At 41.7% G+C, this 24,080-nt stretch overlaps 1 protein-coding gene and 1 long non-coding RNA gene across 3 annotated transcripts in view; one reads left to right on the top strand and one right to left on the bottom strand.

Moving 5' to 3' along the window:
• Positions 1–19,011, bottom strand: part of TADA1 (transcriptional adaptor 1) — a 23,133-nt gene extending 4,122 nt beyond the window's left edge. Inside the window, exons 1-8 of one of the 2 annotated variants that reach the window (XM_043568680.1) lie at positions 18,907–19,011; positions 13,653–13,744; positions 13,298–13,363; positions 9,214–9,311; positions 7,562–7,771; positions 5,967–6,118; positions 3,595–3,757; positions 1,691–2,925 (exon numbers count right to left, since the gene is read on the bottom strand). In XM_043568680.1, the coding sequence (XP_043424615.1) occupies positions 2,773–2,925; positions 3,595–3,757; positions 5,967–6,118; positions 7,562–7,771; positions 9,214–9,311; positions 13,298–13,363; positions 13,653–13,744; positions 18,907–18,980 (1,008 nt within the window). In that variant the 5' untranslated portion in view covers positions 18,981–19,011 and the 3' untranslated portion in view covers positions 1,691–2,772. Of the gene's footprint in view, positions 1–1,690; positions 2,926–3,594; positions 3,758–5,966; positions 6,119–7,561; positions 7,772–9,213; positions 9,312–13,297; positions 13,364–13,652; positions 13,745–18,906 lie in introns of those variants that run through there. The other variant, XM_043568679.1, reaches the window with a different exon arrangement.
• On the top strand, positions 14,997–22,580 carry LOC122476232. The gene is made up of 4 exons (XR_006295423.1): positions 14,997–18,835; positions 18,927–19,049; positions 20,307–20,398; positions 22,308–22,580. It is a non-coding gene; the product is annotated as an uncharacterized LOC122476232 (long non-coding RNA).
• Positions 22,581–24,080: the final 1,500 nt, after the last annotated feature.

Here is a 24,080-nt window from a genome sequence, read left to right on the forward strand (position 1 = left end):
GAACCTACCTGCCCTTTCCTGGTGTGCTTTTAGTTAAATTACTTTTGACAATCTACCATGCCCATAGATTCAAAGAAGTAGTGGTCTACTCTCTAAGAAGTCTCCAGACTTTTCCTTTTTTAAGCCATCAGAATCAAGTGCTGACCCAATCTGTTGGCCACAGCATTTAAGTCTGACCCCTAAAACCAAGCTTCCTTACCCTTACTCTACATCCTGGAGGCATTTTGGCAGGAGCCAAAAAATGTGAGGGAACACAGGCATTTACCTAATGGTCAAAGAGTAATCCTTTAGAAGTTTGTGAGGTCCAATTGGGAACCTCAGGCAATGGTGGGGTGTTGGGGGGTGAGTGCCGAGGAACGTGTGCTTGGTTGATCACAGCAGAGGGTGTTCAAGGTTATAAGAATGTGTGCTAAGCCAGCACTCTGGGTAGAAAGTAAGGTGGGCATTATCAAACCTGGTTTTGCAGTGATAACACCTATATATGAAAGATAATTACTGAAACTCCTGCAGGAAAAATAAGCTTTATTCTAAGTCTGAAATTATCTGGTTTCTTTTTAAAAAAATTTTTTTTCAACATTTATTTATTATTGAGAGACAGACACAGAGCGTGAGCAGGAGAGGGGCAGAGAGAGAGGGAGACACAGAATCCGAAGCAGGCTCCAGGCTCCGAGCTGTCGGCCCAGAGCCCGACGCGGGGCTCAAACTCACAAACTGCAAGATCATGACCTGAGCTGAAGTCGGTCGCTTAACCAGCTGAGCCACCCAGGTGCCCCTGAAATCACCTGGTTTCTAACAGCGTTTTCCTCATTGACAGTTATTTTTCTAAATGCTTGGGAATAAGCAGTCACAATTTCACTCGGGATCCCACAGTTGGCAACACTGCTGGAGTGGAAGCTAGCCTTTGGCGGGACACAGGTGTTCAAATCTTTCAAATCCTAAGTATCCCTCTACCTTCAACCCCATCTTTCCGCTTCACAAAGTGATTCTTAAGGAAAACTGGCACAGAAAGCAGATTTTCACGTAGGCCGGAAACACGAGGCAAAGGGAGTCCTCTGGCGTCCTGTGGTCCCACCAGAGGAGGTGACCGTAGAGGTGAGAGCCAGGGCCGCCCACGGACGCTGCCATTGCGATGGGCGGCAGGACGTGGCTGCGGCTCCCAGCTGCCTCTCCACGTAAGGACTCCATGAAATTTAACACATGCTCCGCATTAAGTTCCCGGCATATGGATGGCTCAAAACAAAACCACTACATTCAGCTAGGTATCAGTCCAAATTCTTCTAAACCTGAAAATTATCTAAAAAAGGCCTTTTCAGACTTGTGCCGAGAACTGAAACTAAGCTGTTTATTTTTTTTTTTTTCTTTTTGTCTACACATTCCAAAAGGAAAGAAATGACATGATCTCAAGGGTTGTGGGTTCAAGCCCCGTGTCGGGCTCTGTGCTGCCAGTACAGAGCCTGCTTAGGATTCTCTCTCTGCCCCTCCCCTGCTCCTGCTCTCTCTCAAACCTTAAAAAAAAAAAAAAAAGAAAAGCAAGCAATGACACACCTAAGTTGGAACCTGTTTTTTAATCTTTCTCATCTAGTACATCCCTCTAAAAGTCTGCTAAGGTCTCCTAAAGCAGGGCTTTTCATACTTCAATGGAAAGCAGTATTCCTTATACGTTTCCTTTAGTAAACACAGGAAAGGGAAGTTTTCTCCCAAAAGGTTTATTTGTCACATTTCAAGTACACAACCAAATAGATCCAAATATTGAACCAGGTATACATATCTGTACGTATATTACTTAGGCCTACACAACCCATCTGTACATTCTAATATAGTCACCAACACCTTCTCTTTAGTAAAAAGCATCACCTCTAAAAAAACAAACTTTCTTATTAGTAACACTGCCAGATGTAAATTGTGTTCCCTTTACCATCTGAAAGGAGAGGAACAGATACTTCATAGGAATTAGGGAGTTTCTAAGTATAAATCCCGTATGTTTACGTGGGCTTCTTAAAATATATTCTATAGGAATAATCAACAGGTGAAACTACCAATAAAAGTCTTTGGGCGTATTAACTGTAAAAGAAACTTAAGTTCTGAGAAGAAACTTCATAAGGTCAATTACATTCCAGAGTTTTTATTTTGGCTTTTAATGCAAAGAAAGGACTTTATCTTGTCTAACAGCACAGCATTTCTAAGTCCTATTTTCTACGGAGTTATAATGAATTTTTAGGGAGCTACCTAAATCTGTTAAAAAAATTAAACCGGTCACTAAAGGAGGTATATGATTTTTAACACTGTGTAGGTTATTTCAACCAAAATGCGAGAGCACAGTTCTTCAGGAGAAAGGCAGAAATTTTAGGCTTGCCAGATACAGAGTATATGCTGTCACTGAACACACAGATGTCCTGCTGATCACGGGGACTAAATTATAACGGCTTCTTTGTTCTAGGATGTCATCTACCTCACATGCAGACCCAAGGATACTAAGCCTCAGATGCCTCTCAGATGCCTAAAAACATCATTCCCGGCACAGACTTTTTCTCAGTGCTCACTCCCATAACTGGGAACACATACAGACATACAGACATATGGGTCATTATCAAAGTCAGATTTGTATGAACGGCTTCACAGTAGCAACGCAAAAGGTACTCAGTGCCACATTTCCACAGGAAAGGCTATATTTACACCACACACTTCAGTCTTGAAATGTGGACCCCCCAAAACATTCAATTCTCAATAACCAATGAATTTGCTGAGGCCCCCCTACCCTCAAGTCACCCTCGTTCAGCAGAGCGAAAGCCCCTCCTTGGCTGCGAGGCGCTGGCGGTGGACTTTGTCTTGCTGCAGCTCTTCGTGATTTGGATGCCAGAGTTTCGTGATGATCCTTTCAATGTTGAGAGCATATACGGTGTGTGTGGGAATGACTTCCCTGTGTACCTGCGATTAAAACAGTAGCGTGCCTCCCGTTACGCTTCGGTATATCCCTCTTCCCGACACGCACAATTAAAAAGTAAGGTTTACATCAACGAAACATTCACACGCCAACCTCTAAGCTACAAGCCAGAGCCTAATGAAGCTCCAACTGGGAACAAGAAAACAAAGAAATGACGAGCTTCTGAAATAGGAGCGGGAACAAGAGGATTTCTTTTTTCCCGTTTTCTTTTTCACTGGGCAAGTGGGGGCTGGGAGAGGTAAGTTAGGAGGGAGGTGTGGGCCCCGGATTTGAAAAATGATGGTAGTACTAATGGCTTGAATAACAAACAACAGGGGCACCTGGGTGGCTCAGTGGGTTAAGCGTCCGGCTCTCGATTTCGGCTCGGGTCACGATCTCACAGTTCTGCGGGTCTGAGCCCCACGTTGGGGCTTGGGCACCTCTCTCTCCCCCAACTCCCACACTTGCTCTCATGTACTCTCTCTCTCTCTCTCTCTCTCTCTCTCAAAATAAGTAAAGTGACTTAAAAAAGATAAATAACAAACAATAAAAACTGAAAACCAAAAAGCCAAGAAGAGGAAAAGCTACTGAATATCTTTGTATCTTTGCAAACTTAAAGAAACTCTGAACCTATCCATAAATCTAGGTACACCTTAAGGAGCCAAGAGTTTTACCTGCAAAGCTTCAAAAAGGTCATACATGTTGACTGGAGGCAAAGCGGCAGGCAGAGTGTCCCCAGAGCATGCCAGCAGGAGGGCGGCCTGCTGCTCGGCGTCATCAGGAGGCGGGTGAGAGGCCGGGTTATGACCCGCACAAGGAGCAGAAAAGGCTGGAGGACTGAAAACAAAGTATTTTCAAAACGTTCCCAATAACTATGAACGAGACAAGCGGATAACGAAAATAGCAATGGGCTTTTAATACATCTCGCAAAAATATCTTAAAAATAATTAAAAACCCAATTAGAAATTACTTTTTAGCTAGTATATTACGTGAGTGGCCTGTAATTTTAATTTTTAAAGGCAGCCCATCTGGCAGGCTGGAAACAAAATGTAGAGCAACTAAATTTACACTCCTCTCCCCACAATGTTGAAATATTTATTAAGCTCAGGATGCTGGGCCAAAATTGTTTCCTGCCCTTCAAATGCTTCTAGTCAGGAGCGGGGGAGAAAAAAGACCTTAACTAAAGGAGAATGAAATTGAAAAACTGACTTGGGAGAGGAAGATACATGTAACTGGAGACAACAGGATTGAAAAATTACACGCAAGAAGACACAGCGCAGAATAAGCAACAGGCAAAAACGGAGGATGAAGAAAATCCAAATCTTGCCAGTTTCCCAAAACAGGACCCAGATACAGTATCAGCGGGGAAGTCGGGCATAATTGGTGTGTCCCGATACAGTAGGAGATGACCTGTACAGTTTCGAAGAACACCCAGAAGGTAAAACAACAGTGAGGAGGCAGCTCAGACGAACGCACAGGCGGGTAGAAGCGTGGGGGTGAGCACCGGACAAAGGCGGCCCTGTTGGGCAAACAAGCAGTGACAGGGAGCCAGTCGCCCTCCAGGGGCAGGCCAGCGGCGAGGGGGCAAGCTCGGGAGGCCTGGCAGGGTCACAGACGCTGCTCTCAGCATTCACCCACTTTGTCGGTTGGGTTTTTCTTCTAGAAAAGGAGGACTTACAAATGAGAACAAATACTCCTACACAGACATGCCTGAATGAGACTGAGAATAGAAATCTTCACATTTGACAATCTAAATATAAATAGTGAACCTAATTTAAGATGGCGCTCTTCGGGACGCCTGGGTGGCTCAATCGGTTAAGCATCCGACTCTTGGTTTCGGCTCAGGTCACGATCTCATGGTTTGGGAGTTCGAGCCCCCGTGCCAAGGCTCTGCGCTGTCAGTGTGGAGCCTGCTTGGGATTCTGTCTCTCTCCCTCTTGCTCCCTCTCTCTGCCCGCTTCCCTCCTCACGCTCTCCCTCGCCCTCTCTCAAAATAAATAAATAAACTTAAAAAAAAAAAAAAAGAGGATGCTCTTCAAAATGGGCCTTGTGAGCCACCTCAAGGTTTTCAGCCATGAAGTAGGCACTGGTACGACCCCTTTCCATGTGGTGTCAACACTCTTGGCCGTGCCCAACTCTCTTCTTGGTTTTCCCACCCTACACTCTTCCCTACCACACCTCCTCCCTTCCTTTCTTGTTAGTTCTTCACTATCATCACTCCCACCAGGTTCCAGGTCACACTTTTCTCTCTGAACTTGTACCTCCCTGTCATCTCCCTCACCAACCAGCTAACGAGCGCTCCGAGAAACCCAGTCACTTCAGTTACCACAAAGAACATTACATCACTGCTTTTTCTTTCCCAAAGGGCTTAAAATTTGGACTACATTATTTGTAGGGAAGGCAGAAAGGAAGTAGAGGGCTGAAAGCAGACAACACACGGATGAAAAGAAAGGTAATCCAGGTCATCTCGTAAAGCGAAGACTGAGGACATTAGAAGTCCTGGGAGACCCTCCGTGGAACGTGGACGGAAGAAGCCCAGAGACGGGGGCAGGGACCAGGCTGCACACCAGCATGCCAAGAACAACCTGATGACACCCAACACAGGCCACCCTCTCAAGGTAGAGCTACAGAACCTGGAGGAACACCTCCCACCCCTCCTCCCGCCATCAAGATACCCAACCCTGACCCAACAATCATAGGCCGTGCTTCTGACTGAAAGCCCGCCTCCACGACCAAGCAGGTGCTGCCCCTTACGAGCCCTCGGAACTCCTCACCTCGGGGAACCGCTCCAATCCACCTGAGAAAGTGGGCCCGGGGCGCTTGCATAACCACATGCGGCAGCCAAACTCTGCGCCCTCACTTGTGACAAGCGATACCAAACTAATTCACTAGTTATCGTGCAAGGATGCAACTTAAAATAGAACTGCACTGCTCTCAAAGGTACCTTAGACTGACAGAAACACAATTATTTAACAGTGGTCTAACACATAATAGTAGTGTACCAGCTAGAAAGGATGGATGCAAAACCACAAGAAACTTCATATACCTTTCTATTAAGCTGTTGTAAGCTACTACGCTATTCTTCAGGTATGGTTGTGGGGTTACGTTACTACCAAAGGCATATTTAAAATGACCATCACGTAACCGATAAGCTTTCCTTCTCGACACAACTGACGTCAATATATCTTTAAGGTGATTCTGTAAAAACAAAGGAAAGAAAAAGAACATGAACTCCTGTTTAAGAGCAAATCATAAAACTTCCATTGACCAAAAAATGTTTCCTAGCATTTAGCGGATGGAGACATGAGACAGGCTAGCATGTGGTGGAACCAAAGTTCACCAAAAGGCCACAGAACCACATCAGAGCAGGAAGGTACGGGAAAGAGAGAGATGCGTTGTTTTTATTTGGTTCTATTTAATAGGTGCTTGCTCTACATGAAATTTATTAAAGTTATTTATGGTTTCTAAATTGACTCCTCTCTCAAAAGAGATTTTCAGACGGTTTTAAATAAAAGTACAAAAATAAATACATAAAATTTCTAAAAGGAGGCAAACGACCCTGAAACCTGGTTTAAAATAGGACAAACAGTTCCAAGATGTCAGATTTATTGGCTACAATGCCCAATCTACTAGAATCCTGCCATAAAAGAACCATGGCTCTCTCAAAAGTCACATACACAACAGATATATAGGAAATAAACCGAAAATTAGGTATTTGATGCTTCTTTATGAGAGCCGAGTACATAAGGGATAGAAAGTGTCTGTGAAAATAAAAAGAGCTGATCCCAGCCTGCCATTAATAACAGGTGAGGCAGGATCACCTGTTTCAACTATACCAGTAAGATAATCTCATATCCAGGCCTTCCTGATACAATTTGTAATTTCCACACACTGAATTTATTAAATGTGTGTAACTTCATGAGATAGCGATTATAATCTTTGAGGTACATGTGAGGAAACGGGAGGCCCCAAGTACTGGAAGAATTACCCAGTATTACCTGACATGTCCGTGCACTATAGAACCCAATGCGTATTTTGGCAAATAACGAAGTGAATAAAGTGAATGGATAAATGAGTGGGCTGAGAGAAGGATCCTACTGTTTAGACACCAAGTCTAATGCTCCTGAAATGCTGGGACACAACAAAAAACAGTGATTTTCATCGTTAGGATTCTCAATCTCAATTTTTTTCCTTAAAAACTGTGCCGGTGTTAACAAATTAAACACCAAAACACGCCAAAGTGTTATGCCGTAAGGAGCCTCTCTGAAAAGCTAACTGAAGGCAACTGCATGGACTATGAGGTGTTTTTCCCCTCAAAAGAAAACAATTCCGGGGTGCCTGGGTGATTCAGTCGGTTAAGGGTCCGACTCTTGATCTCAGCTCAGGTCTTGATCTCAGGATCATGAGTTCAAGCCCCGCATTGGGCTCCACATGGGCATGAAGCCTACTTGGAAAGAAAAAAAAAAAGAGAGAGAGAGAGAGAGAAAAAGAAAAAGAGGGAAAAAAAGAAAACAATTTCAATGACGACAATTCTGACATCGGTAATATTTTGATTCTTTTCTTGCAGTACCAACTTTCAACGACACACACAAGCTCGTTACATTCAACCTGTAAAACTGTTTCTGCCACCAGCAAACCAACCTCCACCGCGTAGACAACAGCTGAGACGGCCTCCTCCGTGACGTTGTCCAACCCGTGCTCGTAAGCCGTCACTATCATTCTCCCTTCAAGCTGACCCCGGGTGGGAAGCATCATTGTGTGGGAACAAAGTTTCAACTCATCATCATCTTGGGGATCCTTTGCCACAAACTGCTGGGCTCCCGAGAGGGGATTTTGAGGCTGGAATCTATGCTATGGGCAAGAAAACTTTTCAAAATGATTCATCACAGTGGCAAGTAAGAAGACACGATATATTGGACTTGGGCTCCCACAAATTAATGCCACCAAAACAATACTACTGGATTTAAAAAAAAAGAAGTCACTCATGCACAAATAATCACAGATTCACACCCCTTACATAGCAATAATGAAGACATGAATTAAGGGGAATAATGGTAGTATGCCCAGCAGTTTATTCTATTCAACTGATACCTTGGTGATCACAGAATATACGGCTCTGTGCTAAAAATAACAATTAGGGGAAAGGAGAAGATATAAAACTATTTTCAAACAACTCAGAGCATTCTCAGTATACTTGTAAGTAAGCAGGTTCTGAAAGTAGAAATATATAGTAATACTTTGTTTAAGCTCTAAAAAAAAGCGTAGCTAACCAACATAACAGACCTAATAACAGATATTCCAAGAGAATGCCAGATAGTATAAACTATCTTGCTATCATCCTCTACTTACAATTCTCAACACAGAATCTTGCTAAGACATAGTCATTCTAATTATTTAAAATAGTTTTTCTCAAACTGTTTCCACTCCTAAAACCTCTGCCTCCTCTGGTAGACTCTGACAGCCCATCTGTATTCTCCATCATCAGTGGTAGCTCCTGCTTAAGCTCAACATATAAGATTTAATAGCGAAAATGGCTTGTCCCTGTTTGAAGTTTGTATTATAAAAGAAACATTGGTTGTTTTCTCCATTGTCCAAGTATAAAACTGTATTTTTTATCAAATATCCCTTTCTAAACTAAGGTATGCCTCTCTAGAGGTACCGATGCCCTCCATATTGAATAGTATCGATAGAAAACACAGAGCAAAGGTACAAATGAATGTTTGTTGATGTTAATCAATAAAGCTATCAACACCCAGTCAAACCTATAAAAGGAAGACTTTTGGGAAATTGTTCCCCAAATACAAAAGGAAAAAAACAATGTATCCTAAAATGTTTGCAAATTTTATAGCCAAATGCCTTCATGACTTCTCTGCTGATTCCGAAAGGCTCAGGGCCTAGCTGGGCATCGCCAGGATCCTGCCAAAGACCTACAGGCCTCCTGGAGCCTTGGAACAGAAGTCTTCAATGTAAGAAATATTCCCGAAAAAGATTTAAGAGGAGAAATAATACAGGCATACTTTTTGAGTCATGAAAAAATCGTTAGGTACTAATGAAAACATATTAATATTTATGCAGTAACAAACTAGAATTATAAAAATTCAGACACCTGGGACTCACACTCTTTGAAACTCTTGTCAACCTCAAATATAATAACACCTTTCTTCCCCAAATCATGCCCTCCTTTTTTTCAACTCTACTACCAGTATTTTAAGATTCATTTAAAAACTAAAGCCCGTTCCATCACACCAGCACTTAAATCAGTTGTTACCAAGATCTACTGGAGAACAACCTACGTCAAATTTCTGACGAACAGAAGAAAGCTTTTTCTTTCCCTTTGGTTTTCCAGGTTTAGCTGCAGAACCCCCCGTCCAGGGTAAAGATCCAGCACCCTCTGTAAGACAGAAAAATAACCATAAGAGAAAACAGAGACAGTTGTCAACTGTTGTGTTTGGTTTCATTATAGGCTAAAAAAAGTATGGCATGCTCAAGTAATGAAAATAATCAATGCTTAAATTCAGATCTCTATTTCTCCAAGCAAAATTATGAATTCTCTCAAATCACATTTTTTTCTAGCTGTAACCAAAATTATTCCTTTAGGAAGGCAAATTTGTTTTTCATATTTTAAATTAATGTTTATTGGGTGTTTTGTTTGCTTTATTAGTAGCATTATAAGTAGTATTACCAAAGTAGGACAAAATTTTCTAGTTCAAGATGGTGAACTGAGCACATGAATGTATCTCACCTCTCTTTCTAGACCCTACTAAAAAAAGGTAATAGCAGAAAGTAAACAGCACACATCCGCAACTGAGATAGAAAGGAAATTGAAACAAAATGAGATGTCAACCGGGGCGCCTGGGTGGCTCGGTCGGTTAAGCGTCCGACTTCGGCTCAGGTCATGATCTCACGGTTCGTGAGTTCGAGCCCCGCGTCGGGCTCTGTGCTTGCTGACAGCTCAGAGCCTGGAGCCTGTTTCAGATTCTGTGTCTCCCTCTCTCTCTGCCCCTCCCCTGCTCACGCTCTGTCTCTCTCTGTCTCAAAAATAAACAAACGTTAAAATGAGATGTCAACCAATTTCAACAATGGGCTAAAAAGGTGTTCACTCACATGGAGACACACAGAAGCCAGAACCCAGGCTAGGCAAGGTTTGGAAATGAGGTGGAAACAAGTTAACCTGCAGAGCAGAAATCCACAAAGAATCTGGATTTGGAGAAGGTGAGTACAGTGGAAACCAGGGAGGGGTCAGTGAAGCCAAAAACAAGATCAATGGGAGGTCTACATTCGAAAGTCGTCTACACAAACCCCTTCCCCCTCACCACTAGCAGTGGGCTCAGTACAAAACAAAAATGCAGGGTCTCTTATTCAAACACTTAGAATTTCAAGGCAACCACAGTTGCGCACTAAGCCAAGCGTGGGGCCCTTCTGAGTTCACAGGCAGTTCACAGGCCCCAGAGCCAGCCCTGCTCTCTCCCATACATAGCACAGTATTTACAATGGCAGGGGGATGCTGTTGGGGGGTATGGAGGACAAGAGAGTGGAGAACTCTCCTCTAGTTAAACTGGACCAAATTTCTGGGATTCACTAAGGTGGTTGATATGGATGTTGACACCCTAGAGCACAGCTCTCTGCATGCTGGCATGAGGATCCCCAGTTTAGCTGGCCTCCTGTCAGCTCACTCTACAGCAAAACCCCCACACAACTGTATACTTCATTCTTAAATGTGAATCACCCGACATTTGATGACAATCTATAACAGAATAAGAAAGACCCAGATAAACAAACAGAAAATAGAAGTCCTAGATTAAATAATTCAGGGGCACCTAGGTGGCTCAGTCGGTTGAGCGTCCGACTTCGGCTCAGGTCATGATCTCACAGCTTGTGAGTTCGAGCCCTGCATCGCACTCCGTGCTGACAGCTCGGAGCCTGGAGCCTGCTTCGGATTCTGTGTCTCCCCTCTCTCTGCCCCTCACCTACTCGCGTTCTGTCTCTGTCTCTCTCAAAATTAAATAAACATTAAAAAACAATTTTTTTTAAATAATTCAAGCAACACGGACTTCAAAAATACTTTCTAACTGGTATATTCAGAGAAGTCTGAAAAGACGTGTGTCCATAAAACAAAAAGAAGGTATTATAAAAATTGCTGAATTAAAGAATGCATTGGGCAGAAAGGCTGAAAGAACTGAGGAAATCTCATAAAGCATAAGCCAGATGTCTAAAATCAGTAAACCCAGAAAGAGATTTAAGCTCCAATGAGGAGCTATCAAAGTCCTACCAGAAGAACAAAAAACAAAGTAGCTGTCTGAGAAAAGTCTAGAACTGGGAAGAAGCTTTTCATTATAAGACCTTCTGTATTATTTCTAACCATGAGCACATTTATATATAGTATTAAAGAAAAACAATCAAAGCAATTCAAGCCCATTACAGTACACTTGAAAAAACTACACCCCAAAATTTTTGTATGAAAAAAAAAAAACATCATCTTAGCAAAAACATTATTTCCGTTTTGATGTTTTTTTGAAGAATGAGTTTTTAAAGCTTTGAAAAAAAAAAATACTCCAAGTTCATCAGTTAAAAAAGGGCTGTTTGGACACTTACCATGATGAGCACTGAGTCATGTAGAGAATTGCTGAATCGCTATATTGTACCCCTGAAACTAAACTCTGTATGTTAACTACACTGGAATTACAAAAAAACAACAACAAAAAAAAAAACAAAACAACCTGTTAGGGAAGTCAAGCTCTTCACTCCACCGCTTTAAATGTCTCTGGTACATCCAGGTCTCACTGATGAGGTCAGCCAATCTTAGAAGATTCCCAAAGAAACCCACCGCTGCTGGATGGCCCGGATGCTAGGTGATGCCACCGATGTGTGGCCAACACACTCCAGGCAAGGAAGCAAAGCTTGGTGAGTCAGGCCTGACTGACAACCAGGACAGCTTTCCAGCGGCGGGCAGATTTAGGGGTGGATCCAACACTTCCATCCACTGGCTGGGTTATTTCTCTATCAAACCCCCAAAATGTATTTCCTCAAAATGAAATTAATAGTTGCTGGCAACAAAGAGATGATTTGTATTAAAAGTAAAATATAGAAATGTAGCTCTTCGTACTTGCGGGTGGGTTTTCTGTTTTCCTAAGCTAGGTGGGAAAGATGATTTTTAATAATATTATTGATCGAGTGACCGCAGTGTAACAGACACTTTGCATTCTTTTTAATCCTCACAGCAACTCTTCAGGGTAGGTATTAGCCTCTTTATAGATTATCAAACCAACTTCAGAGAAAACAAAATGAAAGAAAAAGCAAAACAGAGAGGGAGGCAAACCATAAATACAGAGAAAATATATTTTAAATACAGAGAACAAACTGAGGTTTGCTGGAGGGGAGGTGGGTGGGGGGATGGGTTAGGTGGGGGGATGGGCATTAAGGAGGGCACTTTTTGGGATGAGCACTGGGTGTCATATGTTAAGAGATTAATCACTGGGTTCTACTCCTGAAGCTAAGACTACACTGTATGCTAACTAACTTGAATTTAAAAGAAGAAAGAAAGAAAGAAAGAAAGAAAGAAAGAAAGAAAGAAAGAAAGAAAGAAAAGGAAAGAAAGAAAACAAAGAAAGGTTTTTAATCAATGATCAACACAATCACCACAGGCCCTTTAAAAACAACAACAACAAAAAATTCAACTTAATCTATAGTAGGCGGTACCTACAAATCTAAGTTTTTAACAACAGTTCAGGATAAGTTTTATTGTGAGGCAAATTGTTTAATGTATTTAATCCTTTATTTTTGACTACTTGCTTAAAATAAGATGGATGAAAGAAGTACCTTGCACCACTTAAACTCCAAACAATTTGGGATAAAGGGGTCATTGTTTCTACCTATACCGAATTAGGTTGAAGTGACAGATTTAGCTTCTACCTACCTCCCCAACATGCTGAAGCTCTAACCTTCCAGGTGTTGGTATCTTACTTGAGAATACAACTGAAAGTCCAGGTTCTCACCACATGTTGTGGTTTCCCCTCCACCTAACCCTAACTCACCTTCCCTGCATCTATGGAAACCCTCGTCTAATACCAGCTGCCCTCAAGTTTCTTCACCCTGACTGCCCACCCACTTCCTCACTTGTCTGTCATTTAAGTAATCTAAAATCCAGCTGAGTGGACAGTAAAGACCAAAAGACCCAAAGTCAACGTAAGCACAGGGAAATCACCTGCTTTACCCAGGTTCTACAAAACAATCTGCACCTACATAATAAATCTTTTCTTGTGAGCACTTCAAAGAACATGTCGTTTGCACACAACAGATGTGTCTGTTAACGGAAGCTAAAGCCCAGGGCTCTGATGGCTCTGTTGACTGACATCCCTGGAAGTACTTCCGCTCCCTTACCTGGGGTAGACACCAAAATCTGACAACGCGTAAGAATAGCCAGGAGGAAATCGTTGTGAGAATGGACTGAAAAAGGGAAGATTGTCACAAGTCAAATACAAAATATTTACAACATAAGGAAACCATTATTTGACTCTGGATATCCCCTACCCTGCCATTCTTTACACTTTATTTGAAATATCCATATTATTAAAATAATCTTACACACCATGAAAAACCCCATTTTATTTTTTTAAGTGAAAAGACTTACTGCAAAATTTACTGCAGTTTATTATTGCAGTTATTTATTTGCAATTTATTGCAAATCTGGGAAAACTTCAAAATAGTAAAATACCTCCCCAGATAATTATTTTACCATTATCCTGCGTGAGAAGTCTATGAGCTTCAAGGTCAAACTCTTCTTTGCTGATCTTCTGCTTGAACCACAGCTTTAAGTTAGCCCAGTATCTGCAGAGACAGAAGCAGTATTAAGAACCAAGGATTTTGCTTCTTTCCCAAGTTTACCTTACCTGCTCCAAAACCCAGGGAAGGAAATTTTGCATTCCCCACCATATGGGCAGAGTTGTGCATCTCCCCCCAAATTTATACGCTGTAGCCCTTGACCCCCAGCACCCAGGACGTTAAAGAGATGATTAAATTAAAATGACCTCTTTAGGGTGGGCCCTAAACCAATGTGATGGGCGTCCTTAGTAAGAAGACATTAGGACTGTGACACACACACAGACCAGACAGTAGCTATCTATAAGCCAAAGGCAGAGGCCTCAGAAAAAAACAACCCTGCTGAAGGGTGTTGTCAGACTTCCTTGATGTCAGACTTCCAGCGTCCAGAACTATGAGAAAACAAATTTCTATTGTTTAATCCACCCCATCTGTCGTATTTTGTTACCACGGCCCTTGAAAACTAATACACCTAGGAATCAGAATACTGACAGAAGGGGGCGCCTGCCTGGCTCAGTTCGTAGAGCCTGTGACTCTTGATCTCACAGGGCCGTGAGTTCAAGGCCCATGTTGGGTGTGGAGCCTACTTAATAAGAAAAAAGAAAAAAAAAAAAGAGTATCAACAGAAGAAAAAGGAAGAAAAGTTTTTCCCCAAAAGGGACTGACAAGTTGTCACATAATTGGATTCACAAGTCCTTTAGCCAAAACCACAGCTGTACCCTTCCTTCCTCACTGCTGCCTTTCTAAAAGACCTATCCTCCAGAATCTTACATTTAATATTTATATTTTAAAAGTATTATTATTGGGGCACCTGGGTGGCTCAGTCGGTTAAGCGTCCGACTTCGGCTCAGGTCATGATCTCACGGTCCGTGAGTTCGAGCCCCGCGTCGGGCTCTGTGCTGACAGCTCAGAGCCTGGAGCCTGTTTCAGATTCTGTGTCTCTCTCTCTCTGACCCTCCCCCGTTCATGCTGTGTCCCTCTCTGTCTCAAAGATAAATAAACGTTAAAAAAAAAAATTTAAAAAAAAAGCATTATTATTAAAAGTATTAACTTTTAAATATTAATTTCAAAGACACTAATTTTCCAATTATTAACTACAGTTAATAATACTGTATTGTATATTTGAAAGTTGCTAAGAGTAGATCTTAAAAGTTCTCATAAATAAAAAAGTTCTCATAAGAATTTTTATATATCGTGACAGATGTTAACTAGACTTACTGTGGTGATCATTTTGCAATATATACATGTGTTGAATAACTGTTGTATACCTGAAACCAATATAATGTTATATGTCAATCATACCCCAATAAAAAAAAAAGATTTATATTTTAAAAAGTATATGTGTTTTATGGGTTGGGAAGTGGTCACTAATACTGATCCTGGTAACCTCTTTCCTTTCAGATGATCTCAAGTTTTAATCTAACTGGCTGAAGTAATGAGTTTCTAAAACACCTCACCACAATGAAAATACCGTGGATATGAGAAACTTAGTGGTTTGTAAAGTGAAAACCAACCACTAATCATAAAAATCACTAGTTACCTGGCAGGAAAAAACACAATGATTTGATCCCTTTATACCTTAACAACAGTATTAGAGATAGGAGTAAAATACGACTTTTCACATCCATAGCCCTTGATTCAGTGCTGAAAGAAGCTGCTCTTTGTTCATGAAACAATTAAAAATTACTCAGGACACGTCTTACAATCACTTTCAGTTCACACTTAGCTACTTTCTAATGCTAATTTGAGTTCCTAACAGAGGAAAAAAAAGAAAAAAGATTTCTAAAGAAGACGGTCTGATGCTCTCACTGCCTTATACCCTCGCAGGTCCTCTCCTGTACACAGGTTAGCTTCAATTCACCTTAGTATGTAACTCTGTATGTAACTGGCTATGTGTGCACATCACTGCAAGCAAAGCTTTGGGTTCACACGCATTTTTTTCTCCCCAGGAGAAAACCTATAGCTTTAACGGGGTCAACGTTGCCCAAGACCCATTTCACTCAATAGCAAAATATGTTTAGTTTTAGAGCTTGGCATGACTTTTCACCTGATATTCACACACTCGTTAGTCAATAATAACTTCCCAACAATGGACACTTAAATGTTTTGGTTTTTTTTTTTTTTTTTTAAGGATGCAGGAACTATTATGAAATGAAATAAAGCTCCACAGGAAAAAAAAAAAAGTATTTTCCCATCCCATTCTATCCAACAAAAGAGGGCAGGGACACGAGACAGCTTCATTATTTAAAAGCCCTGGGCCACTATTTTATAAGAAAGGTGCAAATATATCCGTATTTTGAGGGTGAACTTATTCCAGAAGTAAAACAAGACTCTACCAGGAAGTTCTACCAACACGATGCTACCTATCTCCTCTAATGGCAAACTTTCCAGCCGTACCCCTTCCAAGATTCAGAAGACCTGCTCCCCAATCCTGGTGCCTATGTTAACTTGCCATATAACCATGGACAAATGACTGCTTTCCTCAACAGAACTGAAAACAAAGTTAGTTAACCTCTATGAAGGTGAGGATGATGGGTGACAAGTTTAAGTGGGTCAGACTAGGAAGCACTGGGGACACCTGCAGTAAACTAAAGAACATATGATCGAGTCACCAAAAAATTCAACACCTATTTAAACCGGACACTCTCTTGGGTACTATACAAAGGATATTAGCTGGCAAAGGCCATGTCTTTTCTAGAAGCTGGTGTGGGCATGCAACCTAACATAAGAGACATTTGGACCCTAGATAAATTGAACACAACTCTTATCTGGGGTCCTTACACACTTTCTCTGTTTTACCTACCACCAAGGACCATGTTTAAATGGTCAGGTTATATATAAACCAAAGCATACGACTCATGAAGAAATATGAGAAATCACTGGATGGCAACATTACAGAGTATTAAACCAGGAGGCACTTTTTAAGGAGCAGGAGAAAAAGACAATGAAAGAATGGAAAAGCAAATGCAAAACAACACTGTACCACTAACTACTCACGGCACAAAAGCATATTTTGATTACATTGTTAGTGGAGATTTACACTACAGATACGTCAAATTTAGCTTTACCATCTGTATTTGACCGACATCTGAGAGCCAGCATTGGCCTTTAAAGGCCAAATAGGGAATACTAACTTCAAATTTCTGGCAAACCCGTGTGGTAAGTGTGGGATCATAGAAGTCACCATCACATCTAATCAGTAAATTATACACACAAGCCAGGTCTTTCAGATTTATTATAGTACGGAAACACTCACTTTCAGAGATTCGTGAGCATCCTAGACATAACAGAGTAAAAGTCAACTGTGCTTAAAAATGTAAATTTTAGCCGTCAGTATTACAAAAGTAACAAACTGTGGTAATTAATGGTGAAAACTGTTAATTTTGCCTATTAATTTTCAATTAATTAAATAAGCAAAGAAATAGACTGACAGCAAACATGACTATTAAAACATAATTTTAGGTAGGGGCGCCTGGGTGGCTCAGTCAGTCAAGCGTCCGACTTCAGCTCAGGTCATGATCTCATGGTTCGAGAGTTGGAGCCTCGCATTGGGCTCTGTGCTGACAGCTCAGAGCCTGGAGCCTGCCTGCTTCAGATTCTGTGTCTACCTCTCTCTCTCTGCCCCTCTCCTGTTCACTCGCTCGCGCTCTCTCTCACAAAAATAAATTAAAATTTAAAAAAAAATTTTTTTAAACATACTTTTAGGTAGAACATTTTATCTTTGGGAGTCAATAAATGTTCACAAAAAATTAAATAATTATGCCAAAACAATAATTTTAATTCTAGCATTTGTAGAAATTTGATTTATTGACGTTCATAAAATAAACTTTAAGAATTATATTTTGTTTTTAGTTATTCTGTTTAGGCCATGAGTGTTTCAAGAAGTCTTACATGGGAATTCTGCATATCTTGCTAGGATAAAAAGCAGAATGTCAACTCCACTACCCCAATATTTCACAAGAAGGAAAAACTCCACAAAAATCACGTATGACATCCAAGTAACTTCAATCTAGTCATACTAAAGAATATAAATGAAAAGATGAGAAGAAAGGGTCCCCCAAATACCTTGCCCCGCCAGCAACATGATATTTAAGTGAGCATCTACCGAGTAAGCAAATGTGTGGAATAGCACAGAAGTCATCTAGCAGCAACCACAGAGGCATTAGAATTTTAAACATTTAAAATTTACTACTTATATCTTTGCAACATAAAATTATAATAATGATTAATGTTCTGAAATTTTCCAACTCGTTCTTGTGTGTCAGAAATATATTATCTGGCTTCAGCCTTGGCTGAATTATTGATTTTACATCCCGCCATTCAGCATCTGACCTCTGATTGTATACTCGGTCCTCTGATTGTAAAATCGGTCCCCTGCTATAACCTAGGTCTGGCTGGGTGCTTGTTCCTTTGGAACCCCTTGTAGGGTATCAGAGCCAGGAATCAGACACTAGGGGTCTAGTGACTTTTGAAAAGTTACGCAACCTCTCTAGATCTCAGTCGTCTCATCTATCAAATGGGAATAATAATTGTATCCACCTCACATCTCTGTTGTGAGGCTTAGATGAAATGGTACATTGAGAGTGCTTAAAAGGTGTTCAATTAATGTCCACTACCGCGATCATCACTATAACTGCAGCGATGTTCGGAGACTTATCTTAAACGTAGGGTCTCTCCACCTTCCGAAACTACTCTCAATGCTCTTTCTTAAACGCAGTGTCTACGCATCACCCGACCTCAATAAACTTCCGCCTCCAGGAAGCCCTCCAGGGTCCGGCCGCCGCGCGCGGGGCCCACTCCAGCCGGGGCGCGTCGGGCTCCGGGTCACTCGGCCCGGGGCAGGCCTCACGCGAACCGAACTGAGAGGGGCCTGCAACCGTTCGGTAGGCCCTTGGGCGTGGAACGCGCCTCTCCCGCCCCACCCAGAGCAGAGAGCCCCGGGCGAATGCGCCCGCCCGAGTCCCGAGGGAGCCAGGGAGGCCGGCCCGTCCAGCTGAGAGAGTCCGGGTTCCGCACCCGGAGCCGGCCGAGAAACCCAGAGGCCCCGCCACCCGCGACGCGAGGCGACACAGGCCTCGAGCGGCGGGAGGCGTCTCCAGGGTGGGTCGGCAGCCCGAAGCCTGAGGAGGAGCGGCGCGGAGACCCGGACGCTGCGCCAGGACAGCTCTTACTGTTTCACGTTGTCCCCTAGGGCCTCGCTCAAGTTCTTCTTGGCCGCCTCCAGCTCGCTCACAAAGGTCGCCATTGCTCCCCACGTCTCAGCCCGACCGCAGACCGCTCTGCCACAGTGACCAACAACCGAAAAACCAATTCGGTGAGAGCCTCGGCGCAGGAAGCTCAGTCCGCCCCCGTCTGTCCCGCCCCTCATCGCACAGCAGAAGTTTGTTTGGTTTTCGGCTCCGCCCGCCTTTCGGAAGAGAAAGTGCGGAGGCAAATTCGCTGTTTTCTCAGTCCTCCTCCTCCCGCCCCCTCGAGTCACGTGATCCATTTGGTCCGGCCTTTCCGCACCCGACTTCAACACTTGGCCGCAGGAGCCAGCCGCGGCACCTGCCGGGGTGTTGTATCACAGTGCCTTCAGTTTGTTGCCGGCTGGGCAATATTTTCAATTCTTTTTAAACGTTGATTCATTTCTGAGAGACAGAGAAAGAGAGCAAGCAGGGGTGGGGCAGACAGAGAGGGAGACACAGAACCTGAAACAGGCTCTAGGCTCCGGAGCTGTCGGATGCTTAACCCACTGAGCCACCCAGGCACCGGTGGGCAATTTCTGAATTCCGCTCATTGTCCTTCCACCTGGATGAGTTTCTTCCTCCGCAGATCAAAAAGTAAATGCAGTATCAGTTTTGTTCTCTTTCTTCGCCTTATTTTTCGCCAAGCACTCATCATTTAATATGCCACTTAATAGATTGTTCTTGTTAATTCTCTGCCTCGTCCAGCTAAAATGTAAATCCCATGTGGAAAGGATTTGTGTTTTATTCGGTGCTGTTTTCCCCAGTTCCTAGAGCAGTGCCTGGCTCTCAATAAATATTTGCTGAATAAATGAAGTAATTGTGAGAAATAAGGAAAGTTAACACAGAAGGATAGAGAAAAAAGAAAGAAAAGGTGTTTACCACCTCCAGACAAACTTAACCGATAGACATTTCTCCCCCACCTGCCACACTTCCCATAATTTATAATCTTGGTCTATCTTCAACTGTGCATCTTGGTGGGGGGTTTTTAAACTTAACATAATTATATAAATATTATCCTCTGGCATTATAGTGTCTTTATAATCATAATTTTAATGACAGCTTGTTAAACACCCCCCACAAAAAGAATGTACACAATAACTTGTTTCCTAACTGTTAGCCTGATTGTTTCCATTTTTTTCTCTATTAAAAGCCTTACTGTAATACACAATGCATAAAGCTTGTCTTCATTTAGGATTATGACTTTAGAATAGAGCCCCACGAATAGACTTATTGGTTTAAACGGTAGGGATATTTATAAGAGTCTTGGTGTATATCGTCAAATTGCCTCACAAAGATTGAAAATAATCCTAAGTGCTTTTAAATCTTGTGTGATTACCCGACAGAGGCCCCTTCAAGCTTATTCGTTTGTTCAGCAAATACTATTATGTATCTGGAACTCTATTGTGGGCTGGATTTACGAAGATGAACGTGGCAGGTAAAGTCTTACTATCTGTGTTAGAAAACTCCAGAGAAATTTTGACTTTTAAAAAGTAGCCGTCCACTTCCACTTTTTCTTGGCTACCCCCTGTAGACTGAGTAGAAAGCCAACCTCAAATTAGGTTAGCAACTGCTTTATTCATGGTGTTACTGAGGACTGGAGCCCAGGAAGCATTCTTCCCAATTGCTCTGAAGACCTGCTTGGAAGCTTGTTATATATTATGTATGCAAATTATATACAGAAAATTATTATATATTCAAAAGGGGCAACAGGTATATGTGCTTACAAGCAGTCCCAATACTTATGTGTCACAAGGTATAATTTCTTGTAATTATAAAAAGGAAGGTTTACTGATTTCCACACAGACGTGAGGAAGACCCTTAAGTCACCTTAATGTATGTTTCTATCGTATCTGATTGTTTAAAAATATTGCTTGCATGCCTCTGCTTAGCCTGATTTTCGGCTCTTCCTAATCTTGATTTTTCCCTGAGAAGGTCACAGAGGCTGACCTCAGCCACCTATTGCAGTTTGAGTGCATACCACTGAGTACTGAACAAATTTCAGGCTCTCTAAACTGGCATTCGCATTTTCTTACGAGCTGGACTCTGCCTATCTGTCCAACCCGCATACATCCGGGCCTGTCCCCACTACCCCTTAGAACGCACTTGCATTCCAGTTACTTGACTTTCTATAACAAACCATATCACTCAGTCCCTTTACACATATCTCTCCCTCTACTGGGTTTGACACCTGTGGGTGGCTACCTACGTTTCTTGCAAACAGGTCCAAACATAGGTAAGTACCTGTCAAAGGGCCAATTCAGCAGCACTAGACGTGGGCACAAGGAAATGTTTAGGTATATCTTCCAGGAACAGTCCCTGTTTCTCACCTCTATCGCTACTTATCCCCTAAGAAAAATATGACATTCATCTCTTTACATCCATCTATCCTTGTTAACATCCTAAGTGGATGCATCTAGTTCAATGAAATACTCCTTTCTCTCTCATCACTTTATACACCTATTATACACCTTTATACACCTATACACTTTATACACCAATTTCAGTATAATTATTCCGTTAAATGTCCATTGAAACTGTAGTGTTAGACTATATAACATACACAGAAATCTGACCAATGTGCTTAATAGAAATAAATATGCAAACCACTTGTAATTTGGTGATTTAAAGAACCTAATTCTAAATCTTTTAGTGATAGCAATAGTTACACAATGCATACTACATGCAGACAACTATTAAATAGCTTCAGAGAAGGGCGCCTGGGTGGCTTGGTCAGTTAAGCGTCCAACTTCGGCTCAAGTCATGATCTCATGGTCTGTGAGTTCAAGCCCCGCGTCAGGCTCTGTGCTGACAGCTCAGCGCCTGGAGCCTGCTTTAGATTCTGATTCTCCCCCTCTCTCTCTGCCCCTCCTCTGCTCACGCTCTGTCTGTCTGTCTCTCTCTCTCAACAATAAATTTAAAAATAAATAAATGGCTTCAGAGAATGTAAGTGAAAGTAGTGCATAAAGTGTAAAGAATTCTGCAAATGTTAGTTTCATCTGTTTTTTAAAAATCTAGTTTTTGGACTATCCCATAGCAATTTTCTCTTCCCCAACAGCAGGCTGGTTTTAGAGTAACTAGTAAAGCCAACTCAGTAGGATGTCGGGAACAGACAATACAAAATAAGAATTTCCATTATTTACGTTATCTATATCTTCTTTCCACTTCATTCAGATGAACAGTTAAAGGTTGATAGTATTATTTATAGATCGCCTCTTTTTATGCGGCTTCTTTCAACATGTAATTATATAAATCATAAATATATGAGTATATAAATATAATTGTGTACCAATAAAATACAAAGGAAAGCCCTGAAAAAAATTTATTTTCATACCAATTTTTTTTAGGTATCTATGAAAGTCTGGCCCCTGCTTGCTGAATTCTTCCAAAAGCACTGGATTTTTGTCAATAGGATTGGATGTTGGTGGAGTTGTGAGATGTCTCAGCTCTGGAGATTATGTTATTACTGTCATTCTTCCTCCCAGGTACCATATTTAGAATTTTTAGACCTATTTATAAACCACTGACTCCTTGTTTACACTGGCTGGTGCCTACCGCAGAAGAAATACTTGTTGACTGACTTTCTTAGTCCATTCATTAAAATTGGCTTATTAACCTTCTTCCCAGAGCACTGCCAGCAAATGTGTGAGCTCTTCCATTTCAGGCATCAGCAGCTCTGCTTTACTGGAAGGACTCTTACAGTTCAGCTTTAAAATAGTATTGATAATATTTTAGTTGCCCTGTTGAATTTACCATTATAACATTCACTATAATTTGTAATACTTACTATGTGGGCTATGCATTTATATACAGTTACACACAACGGTACATAGGGGCTCACACTCAATATATGTGTCTGTCAGAACAAAATACTTTAGAAAATTCTATATAGTATTCTTCCTAATCCATATCTATATTGATGTACAGAGTTTAATATAGTTAAAGGTTATAGACTAGTGGGGCACCTGGGTGGCTCAGTCGGTTAAGTGTCCAGCTCTCGATTTCAGTTCAGGTCTTGATCTCAGGGTGGTAAGTTCAAGCCCTGCATTGGGCTCCATACTGGGCATGAAGCCTACTTAAGTTAAAAAAAAAAAAAAAAAAAGGTTATAGACAAGATTATATTAGGCCCGAGTTAAATTTATGGCTGAAAACAATTAAAGAGGCAGGTCACCCTGACACCACATGTATTTATTTTATGTCTGCCAGAAGGATGTGAAGAGGTTCTTAATCTTTTTTTATGCCATGGACTTCATTAGCAGTCTGGTGAAGGCTTTGCAGCCCTTCTCAGAGTAATCTTTCTAAATGCATGAACTACATAGAGGGTTACATTTTAAACAGTTTCATTGGAACACAATTCTATCCTTGGGTCCCAACTTCAAACCCTCTGAAGCTCTATGGGTACTTAGTTTCCTCAGGCTGCTACAACAAAATATCATAGACTAGGTGGTTTAAACAATAGAAATTTATTTTCTCACAGTTATGGAAGCCAGCAAATTTGGTTTCTTGTGAGGGTTCTGTTCCTGGCTTGTAGATGATCATCATCCTTCTGTATCTTCACGTGGCCTTTCATGAGTGTGTGTGTGTGTGTGTGTGTGTGTGTGTGTGTGTGTGTGTAGGGAGGTAGGGTGGGAGAGAGCACATCTCTGGTGTCTCTGCTTCTAAGGACACTAATCCTATTGGATTAGGGTCCTACCCTTATATCCTCACTTAACCTTAATTACTTCCTTAGAGGCCCCATCCCCAAACACAACCACACTGGGAGTTAGGGCTTCAACATATGAATCTGGGGGCAGGGGGCGGGGTAACAAACGTTCAGTTCAAAACAGTACTACAGGAAGTTAACAATAGTTCCCATGTCCATTCTCAGAAGCTCTCGGAGATTAAAGTTTGAGGACTCTGAGAAATGGAAGAATTTAGAATCTAGGGATTCTAGTAGATGAAAGATGCCTAAGCAACCCCAAGAATACTGAAAAGTAAATGCTGTTTTTACATGTGTTTTGATACTATCATGGTTGTAGCTTAACTTGATCAAAGCATTTTTGCTGGAGTTAGTCTCAGAATAGTCTCAGAATTTAGGGGACAGAATAAAGAAGTATGATCTATAATATAGATGGACAATG

The sequence above is a fragment of the Prionailurus bengalensis genome, chromosome E4, assembly GCF_016509475.1.
Source record: "Prionailurus bengalensis isolate Pbe53 chromosome E4, Fcat_Pben_1.1_paternal_pri, whole genome shotgun sequence".
Lineage (NCBI taxonomy): Eukaryota > Metazoa > Chordata > Mammalia > Carnivora > Felidae > Prionailurus > Prionailurus bengalensis.